General features: G+C 41.4%; 1 protein-coding gene across 7 annotated transcripts in view; it reads right to left on the reverse strand.

The window, feature by feature from the left end:
- The window catches only part of plecb (plectin b), a 123,482-nt gene that overhangs the window by 69,504 nt on the left and 39,130 nt on the right, over window positions 1-14,848 (reverse strand). Inside the window, exon 1 of one of the 7 annotated variants that reach the window (XM_076737294.1) lies at window positions 10,176-10,393. The exons of the other annotated variants lie outside the window; for them this stretch is intronic. Within the exon in view, the coding sequence (XP_076593409.1) occupies window positions 10,176-10,209 (34 nt within the window). The 5' untranslated portion in view covers window positions 10,210-10,393. Of the gene's footprint in view, window positions 1-10,175; window positions 10,394-14,848 lie in introns of those variants that run through there. 7 annotated transcript variants of the gene reach the window in all.

Here is a 14,848-nt window from a genome sequence, read left to right on the forward strand (position 1 = left end):
GAAAAGAACAAGGGAATCTTTTCATCTCTGGCACATAAATGGAGAGGAACATCTACACCATAAATCTGAGGGCCTGGCCAGGCTGGACACATCCTCTCTGCTGCCCCGGATACGCTGCCCTATGTCCCATACATCTGAAGGCGTCCACGCTTTCTTCCAGCAGCAGCTAACTGGGAGATACACACTGGGTCCTTTGTTTGAGAAACCTGGCAAATTACTGCCCCAGAGATAAAGAAGGGTGGACACAGAGGAAAAAGGGAAGGACAGGAGATCTAGATACAGTAGAGAAAGACAGAAAACATCTAAGATCTAAGAGCCAGTCTGTAAAAGGCACCACCAAGGCATCCAAACCAAACCCCACAACAACTCTCGCTTTTTCTCTTGCATACCCATTCCTTGGTTTATGGCGAGCAATTAAGCTTTATGTAAGCCATTAAAGAATAACAAGTTAATCTTAGAACTGGAGACAAGTAATGTCCTTTCAATGTGCAACTCGTAGAACCATATTTCAAGAGCTGTGAGATCACAGGTAAAACCTAATATTGTTGAGTCCTTATCAGTTGTGGCTTGTTTCCAATGAGTGCGGTTGACCCTGAAGGGTAAAAAACTGAGACAAAGTTAATACTGAACTGAGCAGGCACACACTGCAGCACTTTGTTCAGGTCAATCTCTGAACGTATAAAAATATAATCCTCCTTTCAATACATTTTAATGGTAATGTCAAAATTACACTGTGGGCCCTTCCTTGATCCTTGACTAAAAGAGTCTTGACATAGATGACAAGACAATCAGTAGGAGGATTTTCACCACTGAAGCATAAGTTCACACACGCTGGTGTCTGAAATGATAGGTCCACATTTTTTTCAAGCCTTTCAGAATGCAATACTTCTAATATCTCCAAAAATGAACTTCTCTCTTTGTGTCTGTCCTTGAGACTCAGAAAGGAAACACTGTCTAAAAAAAGGAAGAGAAATTTTGTACAAAAAGGCTGTAGCTTTGGATACCTTCTTAAGTTGGCTAACCTCAGGGAGGATTTGATTTTCATGACCAGGAATTAAAACCAACCAACCAACCAACCAACCAACCAACCAACAAACAAACAAACAAACAAACAAACAAACAAACAAACAAACAAACAAACAAACAAACAAACAAACAAACAAAACAAACTCTTTCAATGTACATACAGCCATGAGAGCATCAGAAATGAAAAAACAGTGACCCTATCCTTTAAGCACAAAATGGGGCTCCAGTCTGGTTGGTGAGGAGGGTCTAAAATGGCTGTAGGAAGCACCAGGTCAGGCAGTGCCAACAGGGTCCAGCCTGTTTGGGCCACACACTGACACAGGCTAATGCTGGGTAAGCTCATTCATTCCTCATTTAAACTGTGTTGGTATGAAGAAACAGCAACAGAGGAAACATCTGAATGAACACGGAAACAATGTAACAAAGTCACATTTTAAGGAATAAAAGGGGGAAAAAAAGAGAAAATTTTCAGGATGAGTCAGCGTCTACAAAACGCACATGGGTGTGGCCATGCTGGGCTTTGTTGCTATAGCAACACAGCCCGCAGGTTAGGCAAATACTATGTGTCGTCCACGGTTGAGGTCATGAGGAACGTGGGCCTGCTGCTGCTGCCATGGGCAACCGGCTATCAAACAGCAAAGCCTGACACAAGATCCGGACTCTGGCCTTCCTGACTGGCAGCCACAATGTGCAGATTTGCATTGTAACCTGAAGAGGCTGAGCTTTATTTATAGGTAGGCATCCTGACAATCAGCCTCTAATAAAATACAGACAAACACAATGCAGGTGCCTCCTCATGCATGCACACACATACCGCTACAAATGCACACAGACACACAGAGAGGTTATTTATTATCCTCACTCCCATAAAACCCTCCATCTGGAGAGAATGAATCAGTTGCATTCTTTCTTTCCTCGGAGCAGAGAGAAAAAAAATGACTGCAGGAGCTGCTCCTTTCACAAAAGAAAGACTTGCAGTAAATGCATTCAGTGTGTTTGTGGCTGGGGAAAGAAAAGGCTTATTCTCCCACAGCTTTACAGTCAGAGAGTTTCAGACAGTAGTGACTCACCATCATTATTATCTCTGGAACTTTCATAAACTGGCCATAACAGAGCTGAATGACCCACAAGAGGGCTCCCGTACCTCCATCATGCAGGAACAATGTGGCATTTTCCAAACTCAGACTGCTGCTGTTTCAAATGTAGTTCTGAAAGATACTCTATTTGCAAGAAAAAATGTCAAGACTCAGCCTCAAGGCACCCTTGTGGAGTCTGAAAAGTGTTTTGTCTGATCACTTCGCTGCCTGAAATCCTGTCATTCCAGCGTCTAGAGGCGAGGGCAGAGCACCGCCCCAGCAGCATAGCAGACAAGACAGGTATGACGTCAACCTGATCCAGAGTCCATAGTTATTATAGTGTGTTATTCTTTTATTTTGTTTTGACTTTCGTTGAGTGGGTTTACTCATTTCAGTTTTGTTCTTATAGTTTAAAGATGATGAGTTTTTGTTTCATTTTCATTTAGTTTCAGTATTAGTTTTATTGTTAGAATTATATGGGAGGTATCGGCCAAAGAGCAAGATGTAAAAAGTTCAAAATAGGTATTACAACACACACACACACACACGCACACGTATACACACACACACACACACACACACACACACACACACACACACATACAGGCAATTGACTCACAGTCATGCAGACATCCCAGTTTCAATAAACATATGCATCAATGCCTCCTCGTGCTTGTTGTGCTGAAAAAGTTGCCCCAATTGACAGACTAACAGTAAAGAGATTTCCTGCATATTTTTATTTTATTTTAATTAGATTTGTAAGTCTAGCTTTCATTTTTTTCTGGAGAGTGAAATGAATGTGAGCAACAAGCTGTCTGCAGCAATAACACTTGATAAGTGATGAACACGTTCCCTTAACAAGTTCTTTTTTTTTCCTCTTTCTTACAGTTGTGCACTCCATGAACTTCAGGAATGCTCTGTTTGTCTGAATCACGGCCCCTCTGCAGTAGAGTATAATTACTGGAGAATAAAAAAACACTACAAAATGTACCCAACGTGTCCTTTCATGCAGCACAGTGACGAAAATATGCAATTCACAGCCAAGCACCCATGTCACAGATATAACTTTTGGGCTTGGGTCTGTGCTTGGGACTAAATGACAACTGCAACAAGAGATAATTAATTTTGCAGGTAGCGAACTTCACCCAATGGGTGGAGTAAGAAATTATTACTTAGAATTATTCCCTTTATATTAAGTTCTAATTATGCCCACTGGGTTATTGTTTTTTTCACACAGCATTGTCTGTGAGACTGGAAAGAGTCCAGGACACGCTGGGAAATAATACACCACACCCAGAGCTACACTGCTGCTACATTAATAAAATATCAGGTTTTAACTGTTGAGGTACATGTTCAAAGTACAATACACTGGAAGCAATAATAGGTGTCTTTGAATTTAGCTCTTTATATATTTCTACTATGCAGCTAATCTTACATAACAGGCTATTCATGGGCCAGGTCACAACCCCACCCATAATTAAAGTGTCCTCACTGCTGCAGCAGATGGCATTTTGCTTTCCTCTTTGCTTGTTCTTATCAACATGGCTGGATTGGTTCCACATCCTGTTTTCCACTGTGACACCTATAACTTCAAACTCCTGCCTTAAAGAAAGAATAACAGTCCAAACAATGGGCAGCTTCCCTTTCCAAACTGTAATAAAATGCAGTGAGCAGGAGCTGCTCCAATATTGAACAACACAGTGGAGTTATTTACTACCACTGGCACGAAAACAGCCTAAAAGAACTCTTAAATGAAAGCCCATGACAGTCAGAGTATATTAACAGTTTGTCCTTCAGGGTGTGTGGCCCCTGTGGGGACAAAACAGCAGAGTATCTACAGCCAGCAACCTATCAGGTTACTTCCCTGACAACTCTGAGAGCTGCGTTGCGTTTTTTCCTCTCATGCTACGGTCTTAAAAACATAACCACCCTATAAGCTCTTGACGAGTTTATAGTAATGAATCCATGAGTGAATGTACTGACAAAAGGTATGGGGCCGGGGGTGCTGCCTGCAGACATAATACCATTGTACAGCAGAAAATTGCATGAACAGTACACTCTTGTGGCAAACCTGAACCTTGCCATTGCTGCTTCCCTAAAAACACACATACTGCAGGTGGATTAGATATAAGAGTGTCAGACGAATTTAACAGCAGCATGTCCTTTGAAGGGAAAAGTAAACCAGTTGGATCACCTTCACAGGTCTATTGCTTTATGAAGCTGCCAGATTGCCCATGTGAGGTGTGACCAGGTCTTAGCAAGAGTAATTACTCACCCTGAGGGGATGAAATGTGAACCAGTGTGCACCAGAGCTCATGCAAAGGCTAGGCAGAGATACCTGTACTGTGGTACATGGTGAACCCTAGTTCAAACACCTCCAGTAAGAAGTTGTGATATGTGGAAGCACAAGTTTGGTACATTGTGGACATTGGCCCAACACAAACAAACAAACAAACAAACACACACACACACACACACACACGCGTTCTTGGCATTTTTGACTTATGAGTAAAGTTCAAAATAACTGAACTAGCATTGTTTGTCCCAACCCCACGATTCACTCACACACCCAAACATTCCTTTCAGCAACATGTGATGGTATCTATCCTCTTATCAACCACTTTCACTCTCCCTGTAAGAAGACAGAGTGATGCTTTCATGTTCACTGAATGGGACATACACTGGCCATCCTTTCCATGACACACTTGAGTTGGTACTACACTTAAAGCAAAGCAGTGAAGTGACCTGCTCTGTTAACGGGGGCCAGGCCACACCCAGGTGTTACAGCCCCTCCACTGGTTTATCATACTGGGAGTAAAACATTCCAGATGTACTTCAGAGGAACCTGATGGCCTGTAAGGGCAGGTCTTGACCCAACTCTTCTGAATCACAAGAACTGTGACTCTTTCCAGACAGCGTAAAACCAGCCCTGAAGTGAGTGTAATATCTGCAATATGACTGAACCATAATGTAACCATGACATTAAAGCAAATGTGCCAATAAATTTGCTTTCAAGCTCAAACACTGTGACTGTATCACTAACCAAATCAGCTCATTTGTGACAATTAAAGTCCATTAAACCGAGACATAAAGGCTTTCATTCATGCATCAGTAGAACACTGCATCACCAAGTCAGCTAAACATCAGCCATTGTGAAAAAATCTATTAATCAGAGTACTTATTGGTTCAAATGTTCCGGATCATCCTCCAACAACAGTGAAAGGAAGGAAGAAGGGGCACTCACCTGAAAAACAAACAGAAACACAAATTATTAGTATAAATAGAGCTGTGGCAAATACAAATAAGATACATTTTATTATACTTAACATAACAGTGTGTAAAATATGAAGATAAAGTTAATGTATGCACTCCATTATATCTCTTATAAACACATCAGTTAAACTGTAATCAGCAGAGTTACATAACAGAGAAAGAGGAACTGGTCCTTCCAAGTGTGTTGCTGAGCAGAGCACAGCTGTAAAGAATGAAGATGGCCCCTGACACTTGCTTTATTAGACTTTATTAAAGACTTTCATCATTGTGCTCAAACCCTCAGGTTAGGTTTATACCCATGAGAGTGTGAAACAGGAGATCTTGATCTTATAAACCCTGTTGCACAGAGGATTAAACAAGAAAATAACTGCACATGAATAAAACGTCCAGGAGGCAAACTCAACTTAACTGGCTAATATCGCCATCTACTGGACAAAAGGAGTAAAAGCAGGTTTGGTGTTGCTAAGCATAACAGCAAATCACTTTTTCAAAGTACTATGTCAAATTCCTTGCCATTAAACCGTCCACATTCATTTATGGTATATGCAATAATTCACATGGACAACCTGAGGCAGTGACTGCTAAGACATTACAATCACGCAGTGTCATAATTTATAAAACACAGGCCAGCTACATGTATCCAGGGAGGACTGGTCCTGAACATTCAAAATCAAAGCTGATATGATCATAACAGCAGCAATGCTCAATAAGAAAATAACTAGAAGTTCAACACGGTCAACAAGACAGAAAAATAGGCTGTCAGCTTATAAATGTTCCAAACCTCCTCAGTGAGGCAAGTATTTCAGTTGGAAGGCTCAGATTTTACCGCTGGGGTCAGTCCACTCTGCCCCCATCACTTGCCACCCACGTCGCCGTGCTGCTGTGTCGTCCCCCACACACTGTAAGTTCCCTGTGCATGTCAGTTACATATGAATACCAGCTACCAACCATCAGCCATGCTGCTGATTCTTATGGGTAACCTATACTGTGTTAAATCATCACCTTATGACATCTGCGATCCAGGAAATATCCCGCTCTAAAAAAGGACCTGTCTAACATTTGGCATGGTTTTCAACAGCTGACTGTCAGTGCCTAAGTGTTTATGGTGAAGATTTACGGTAAAAATTTTACACAAGATGAATTATTAGATTATGGCGAGTATAATAACCTTTAGCGGGCAGGTTTTAAGCTTTTATGGATTGACATTATTTTGTCCTGCATCGACACATGCTTCATATTCGGCAGCTCCGTTCAGCTCCGTTTCTTTTCTGGACTTTACACCCCAATAAACATGAATCCAACTACCTTACTGCTTCATTGCAGACATAAGATATGTAAGATAAGATATATATAAAATAAAATAAAAACAACAAAGGATAAGACAACAAGAAAAATGGATTAGTGTATGAATATATATGTTGAAAAGCAGCCTAGAACTATTTGTAATATAATATACTTTCAGTTGAAAGAAAGCAGAAAACAGAGAATGAAGTCCAGGGCTGCATCCAAGAATTACTTTCATTATCACTTATTCAGAGAATTATTTTCTCAATTTATTGATTCATTTTGATCTTAAAAATGTCGAAAGATAGTGAAAATCTCACATGGTAACAGATAACTTGAGTGCTTGCCTGCCACTTGATGACACGAAGTACAAGGTTGGCGTGTGTCGCTCAAATGAAAACTGACATGTGATAACAACTGCTCACAGTATCACATGTCATGTTTTCAGCTTGTGAACTCATCAAACATATACCAAAGACAGAACGACAGGATGTGAGAAGAAGCATCCTGAAAGAGCAGTCAGACTCTCCTCTGGAACATCCCACGGTCACATTTCCTGCATGGACAGTCTGCTGCCGGACAGTGACGCATTAAAAACATGTTTCAAGGACAACATCATGGGCCAAGGAGGCAATATTTTATAAAGAGACAGTTTCCCAGCCATATTTGTCAGGGAATGTCATCCAGCCTGTATCAAAAGGAAGATGGCTATATAATTCCTTGACATCAGCATATTTTATTCGAAGGGACTTTTCACTTTTCAGAGGGTCTGTCAGACATGAGTGAATCTGGAACTGCTCAATGCCACTTTAGCAGAGCAGTACATGTAGAAATTCAAAGGCTGACTCCTCCTCCCCAAACCAGTCTACATCAACCTCCCCCAAAAACAAAAAAACATCTCACAAATTAAAACACAAAGTTTTTGTTGTTGCTGAATTTAGGAGCCTGGAAAAAGCTGGTAAGAGGACCGTATGTAAAGGCGTACTCCAGCACTTCCATGACACTGGAGGAAAAACTGTTGTTAATCCCCTCCTCCAAACTCAATGCCAACTCGGGTTTTCCTGAGAAGACAATCATGCATTGTTTTTGAAGATGGAACAGCACAAACAATTAACAACTAAAACCACTTTTAAGTGAGAAACTTAAAGAATATTTTGTCAAAGATCCAACTAAAAATTATACTTAAAGTTTCCACACTGATATTAGGGTGGAAGCAATGGACCGATTAATCAGTTTGTCATTTTTAGAGTGGGACTATGCTGTGATGGGGACCCTCAGGGGTCCGTAGCAGCAGTTTTGGTACCATTGCAATAGATTCACTGGTAACCCACAAGGGGGTGGAGACTGGAGTCTACCCTTGTCCAACAACAACCTCACACACACATTTCCAGCAGTGAATACAGCCTCAGAAATCTGCCCTTGTCTCTTCCTCTCTGTTCTGCTGCCGTGACGGGAACGCTGGCCACTGCCAGACAGACAAACCTCCACCAGCCAAACACTCAGACAGAAACACACAGAGCACCACTTCTTCTCACTCTGTGGGAGGTCTTTGAATCATGCTGCAGCCTGATGGAAGCTCAGTGGGAACTTTTTCCTCAGTAATCCCAGAGAGTGTGACAGCAAAAGGCCTTTGAGTGAGAGAAAAATCCCTCCTCTGTGGGCTCTGGAGAGTCAGCAGCACGGACACATCACACTCAGCACACAGGGGGTGATGTACTGCTCAGGCTGCTGAAACAGGGGCATAAACTGGCAAATTAGGGAGCTGCAAGTGAAGACAAGACAGTAAATCTCTGTAGGACTGCATGGCCACAGTCAGCATCCATTCTCAGCAACACCTCAAGAGGTTTAATCCATCTTTGATGGAGCAATGTGAGATCAGAGGTTAATGCTGAACCATCTCTGCCGGTGAAGTGGTAGCGCGTCATTTACAAGAGGTTATGTCTGTGCTGTTTGAGCCCTGTCCTTACAGATCACTCATCAGCCAAGCAGTGAGTTCAGTACTACGACAAAAATACTGATGATGATTTTTGATTTGCTTTACTCAGACTGTTGAAATGTATTCATAGCCTGGCATGCTTGAATTGGACATTAATATTGCATTTGTCTGTCCATTAAAGTTTGTGGTCACCTCTTCTCCAGAAGAATAAAACAAACCCCTGACAACTGTAGGAAAACAACATGTTTTGAGGCATGAGGAAAATAAACCTGTAGTTTTCTATACTGTGGCACACACAATCATTACCAGCTCTAAAGCATGTTGTCCTGTGGTCCCTGCAAGCACAGACAGGAAAAGCAAATAGGCTACAAACTGTGGATGACACACTGATCCAGTGACAAACAGAGACGACACAATGGAGAAAAAAAAGGCAAAATCGTACGGAATAACAACCGGTTCCAGCCTCGCGGGGTCTTCTTCTCATTAGAAGACACTTGGAAGCAAGATAATGTTGTCAAACTACTTCACTTTTTGTCATCTCTAATTATATATGAATATGCTGTATATATAATAATATATGATATTTGAATGGGATATCAGAATGATGTATAAAATCCTCATATTTGAGAAGCTTGAACTAGGAAATATTTTGGCTTTTTTCCTTGACAAATTATTGAAACAATTACTGAATTATCAGTATTGTTGATGGTAATCAATTCATTGTTTGTTTTCACTCTTCAACTGTGGAAAAATGAAAAATGAAGACCCGACAGAACAGCAGGCCACTCATAATATGCAGCCCTTCAGGCTACACACATAGTCAGCATTATTATAATGCAGTCACTGTTGCATAATGTCAAAGCTGCCGGATGATCTACTGTAAATTCCAACATACTCTCAATAATGGTCTTATAATGTATGCTAACGTATTAAACTCTTTATGCACTGACAAAGTTACATTTGCAACCATATCAATTCCCGTCAGACAGAACAAGTGACTTCTCAGAAATTCTCTATCACATGTGCAATATGTATTGTATTTTTATTTCTATATCTGTATAAAATGACAGTGTGTCATTTTATGTCATGATATTGATTGTGGTGTAAATGGAGATATAGTCAGTTTTCTGTAAATTCAATCAAAAACAATGCACAGACAAAGTCGCAGACAGGCTGATTCGGTAATATAAACACAAAAATTCTATTAATGCAATGTTGCTGTGAAGCACTCCAACTCACTGATTCACAACATCACCGGGTTCAACACAACCTCACACATCAGAGATAGCTACCCTTCAATGATATGGCGAAGTCTGACAACCTATAAATGTCCACTATCACATGATGTACTGCATATCATCGTTATACTACCCAAGCCTACTCATAAATTCAGACGGTCACCTGTTGAGCGTTTGCTGCTGCTTTATAGTCTGACCCATGTGCAGTCCCACCCACAGCCCAGAATTTCCCTCTTCCATTTGCTCCCCACCTGTATCACTTTACCTCCTGGCTTCATTACCTGTCTCCTCTCTCTCTCCTTTCAGCTGCTCACTTACACTATACACGACAGCCTGGCTTACCTTTACTCGAGAAGAAGGACTCCATGCGCAACATTTCTAGTAAAGTTCAAAGAACTTTGGAACTTCAAGAGTTATTGCAACGGCTCTCCTCGACAGCTTTCCCTCACAGTTAGCTCCCTTTCTCGTTTGTGATCTCAGTGTGTCACGCCGGAGCTTTGACTTTCTCTCACTATCTATGCTCTTTCTCCGCTTGCTCTTTCAAACACGTCACACTGTGTAGATCAACAGAATGGGAGCCCCCCCCACCCCCCCCCCCCACCCGCCTCCTTCACAGGTCAGAGCCGCCCTCCATAATAATACCTCTGTTCGTGTGTGTGTACAGCGCTGAAGTGTTTGAGAAAGAGCTAAAATTTCAGAGCAGCAACAAAGGCAAACAAGGGCGTAAAGTTGAAAGGCAACAAAGAGCATGAGTGAAAGGATCAAATTAAATCTGGTATAAGCACTCAGTGTTCCTGCTAGACAGATGAGATGTTTGATTCAATAATTATAGTCACATTAGGTTATTCATGGTGCTAAATGTGATGTTTCCACGCGGCGCTGTGTGGGACAAAACACATTTTCACCATCTAATGCATCGTGATAGCGTGTCAGAAGGCTCTTGCTCTGCAGACATGCTGAAAAAAAAACAAAACTGAGTGACAATTAGAGACAGAAGCCTTCTCTGATTAAGGAGACAGACTGCACAGAGGCAGGGGGTTGCAGCATGTAAATGCATTGGACAAGTTCCAGACACTATAGTCTCAGTGCCATGGCTCTGAGCCAGCACTACAACCCAGTGTATATGCATTGTGTAATCCATTGTGAAGAGAGGCTGTGTGTGTCACTGAATTGAAAGAGTGGCAGGGTTATATAGAGTGAATGTATCCATCTAACTAGGTCTATTAAAATTCATCAGGCTTGCAATGTTAAAGTTGAGGCGGGTGGGTGCAATACAGCCACTACATGTCCAATATGCACAATGAATTCTACAGCCTGCACGCAGTGGGAGTAATGGCTGTAACTACAGTATATGGTGGTCCGGTGTAAAGGCTGTCCAGTCAAGCAGGTGCTTAACTGACTGTGTTCTGTGGAAATGGTTAATGATTAACACTTATTCTTAAATTACTGCATAGCACCACACACATTAACCCAACCTAGAGATATCAAGTGGACCCAGGGGAGAGAGCTGCGAATGAAGGCCAAAGAATAAGGTTTCAGTTACATGTGACTAACGTAATAATCACTTTATCAAAGATGATGAATGGCAGGTAGCTATTTAAGTAGTAGTAATATGTCAATTGAAAATGGAAGTGTAGTTGTAAGATGATGAAGCCCTTTTTTGTAGTGTAAGTCCTCTCTGATCAGCCCACAAATCCTCCTCTGTAAGTCAGAGGTTCATTTGTTGAGCTCTGAGTCCTATTCATAAGAACAATCGACAGTGCAGTAACCTGCTACATGAAAGAAAAGGCCCTTATCTTCAATGCATTTCCTTTAACAACCAGTTGTGTTTATTTAGTGTTGGATGTTTCTTTTTACTACTTCATTGTGTCTGTATCTTGTATGTGTGGACATTGCTGGGCTTGGTCAACTAAAACTTATCCCAGTATACACATATTTTCAGAGGTCCTTAATAGCCCTGATGGTGTTCAAAGGACGATGGAGCAGAATCTGGGACCTTTAGCTTCTAACATCAAACCATAGACTAAAAATACATGTGTCAGAATCAACTGTCAGAATGTTCCTTCAGACATTAAGAAACTTCAGAGATATTATATTTTTTCCTAAAATATGGCACTAGTTGAACACAGTTGAAGTCCCAAAAGGTCAAATAACCAGTTTCTGCTCAACAGCCCAAGACAAGCCACTTTAAATGAGGGGAGAATAAGCATTGCAACTCGGGGCATGATAGCCTGAGATAACGAGAGAAAGCTGACTGCTGCTGTTTGGCTTCACATCTGCTCAAAACAACCATGGCTGACCAGTTTGACAAGGCTGAACATGTCTGTATCATGGAGGAGAACCGTGTGCACAGACATATTTATGACACTTTGTTACCTCTAGTGTTTATCATGAATGAAAAAGTATTGCAAACATACACACCGTGGTCATAGAAAGTAGCTTTATGTTGCCCCCATGTGGTGGGGGGTTTGTTACCTCCAGCGGTTGGCTGAGCAGGCCAGGCATTGTCATTTGTTTTGCCCTAACAGGTGCTTTGGTGCAGATGCACACATCTAGCAAATGTTGCTGATACATGTCCTGATTCATTATCAACACTGCATTTTTTAGGCCTCTGCATTATCTTCAGCGTAGATCTGGAAAATAAGCAGAATTTTATTTTGAAGTATCAATTTTCTCTGCAGCTGATAACTCTTTTAAAGCTTCCTCCTTAATAGCAGAATGTGATACTGTTGCTTCATGTGAAAACAAGTTTTCATATCAAATAGCAGAAGTCTGCTCCTTGAAACATTGCAAACGTCCTTTTAGAAAGGCACAGAAAGCTAAATGCTAGTATCAGATATTACTTAAATATAACTTCAAGCCTAGAAAATTGGGCAGTATTACACACTAATGTACAAATTCACAAACAGAAAAGGAGAAAGAAAATTGGAAATAAATGTGTCAGGTGGCCAGAAGCAATGAATTCAATGAATGAATGCTATTGGTGTGTCTGCTGGATGCACAAATAGGCAACTGTTTGGTAATAATATTTCAATGTTGTGTTTACAGCTTGTTATGCTGCCCCCAAGTGGCCAAACAAAACTATTAATAGAGGTTTAAAAGATGATTTTGATACCAATAAAACTACACAGCATTGAACTTCCTTATCTACAACTTAATGTACTGATTTTGTGCTTGAAGCCATAATTCATAAAAACAATTATACACACCGCCCACTCTGATAGCATCACCCACTTGGGTGACCTACAAGTTCTGATACAGACACACGCAGCTTTCAACTCCTGAGGAAAAACCATCAATATGAGGAAGTGACTGTAGAGGATGAAGAGGGGAGACACTAAGTGGAATCAGAGCAGTGGAGATACACTACGTCCTAAGGTCTTTTCCCTGGGTCACCAAAAATAGCTCACGAACAGAGAGGGGAAACTACCCATGATGCATTTCCTAGCAGGGGTGCAGGAATAACTATGTCAGAGGAAATGTCCCGAATTGTGTACAAATTGCTTGAGGGACAAGAGTGTGAAACCAGATGCAGAGTGTACTGTTTACTGCTTGGTAGGAGAGAGCCAGGACACTGCAGTGTTACACCACAGCTGCAACATGCTAGAGAAAGTCAGACACACAATAAACAACCGAGGAATTTGATGCAAATCCCATGTGGTTGATAACAAGGAAAAATGGGAGGAAAGGATGGAAGAACTATTCCAAAAGTCGACAAAAACAAGAGCCACACAATCCATTGTTCTGCGCTATCTTCCAAAATAGACCACACAGAGCAGACCACACAGAAGCCCACTGACCTTCACAGTCTGATAATGATCTGACTTTCCTCCCCTGCCTGTTCTAAACGTTGTATTCTCACTTAAGACTTGTAAATCTCTACTAGGCCAGACCTTCTGTTAAGCTCTGGGAGGACAAATGGAATGAAGATGAATTCCCTCCCTGTCAAGTTAAAACCTCTGTTCCTTCACATCACTGTAGCTTGTTTTTAGTGTTTGGAGGGGTTGGAGATGTTGAAGACGTTCATTCATTGTTGGTGAATCCAACTTTATCCTTTTATGATGCCCCCAGCTTCAAATGATTGCTTAGTAATTTACTAGTTACTATACCCGGTTTAAGAGTCTTATTTATTTGGTTTGTTTTGTTTTGCTTTGTTTAAGTGACTACGATGATGTGACTATTTGAATTTGAGAGATGCCCAACAGGCAGCTTTCAAAAGACCCCATCCTGACAGAGACGGTGTTATGCAGTCGAGTGTCGCAGTGAGCGAGCTCATAGCAATAGCTGAAACCTCATTCAGAAGGAGAAGTTGTGGGGGAGAGCCTTGTTGCTGCAGCAGAGCATCAAGCACTGGACAAAGGAAAATTGTTCCAAAGTGTCAGTTTGTCTCATGGAACTCATGGAGATGAAGAGAAACCCTGTCGTGGAATCTCTCAGAGCAGAACGGCAACCTCCACGATCCCAGGCAGCTTCTCAGCAAATGTGAAATCATTTGAAGTGAAATTAAAGCTGTGGCAAGTTCAACTGGAAGAGGATTTTCAGACTCTGCAAGAACAAAAGGCTGCTATGACATCTGAGTATGCTGCTGAGTGTGTAAACTCCTTCAGGCATCTGGTGAGAGGTTTCAGGAAATAAAAAGTAAACAAAAGGAAGTGAACACATTTGTTACGCCGTTTAAAGCAACTGATGTTCTTGACAACGTACAACATGAAATGACTGAGCTGCAAAGCAACGATGGGCTCAAAGTTAGGCTCAACGACCTTCCTCTGCTCCAGTTCTACAAACTGTAGGACACAAGGCCACTCAACTTTGCATGCTTGGATCTAATAATCAGTAAATTAAGTGGTAGGGAGCTGCCAATCGGGGTGCAGTCTTTTGGTAAATAAATTCAAATGAATAAACAGTAACTTCTGAGGGTCGGTCAGTTAGTCACTTCCTGTCTGAACTAACATCTAGTTTAAGAAGCTGCTGTTCAAGTCTCAGTCTCCCCTATCAGCCAACCACGGGAAAATCAA

This window comes from Chaetodon auriga, chromosome 8 (genome assembly GCF_051107435.1).
Source record: "Chaetodon auriga isolate fChaAug3 chromosome 8, fChaAug3.hap1, whole genome shotgun sequence".
NCBI classification, from domain to species: Eukaryota; Metazoa; Chordata; class Actinopteri; order Chaetodontiformes; family Chaetodontidae; genus Chaetodon; species Chaetodon auriga.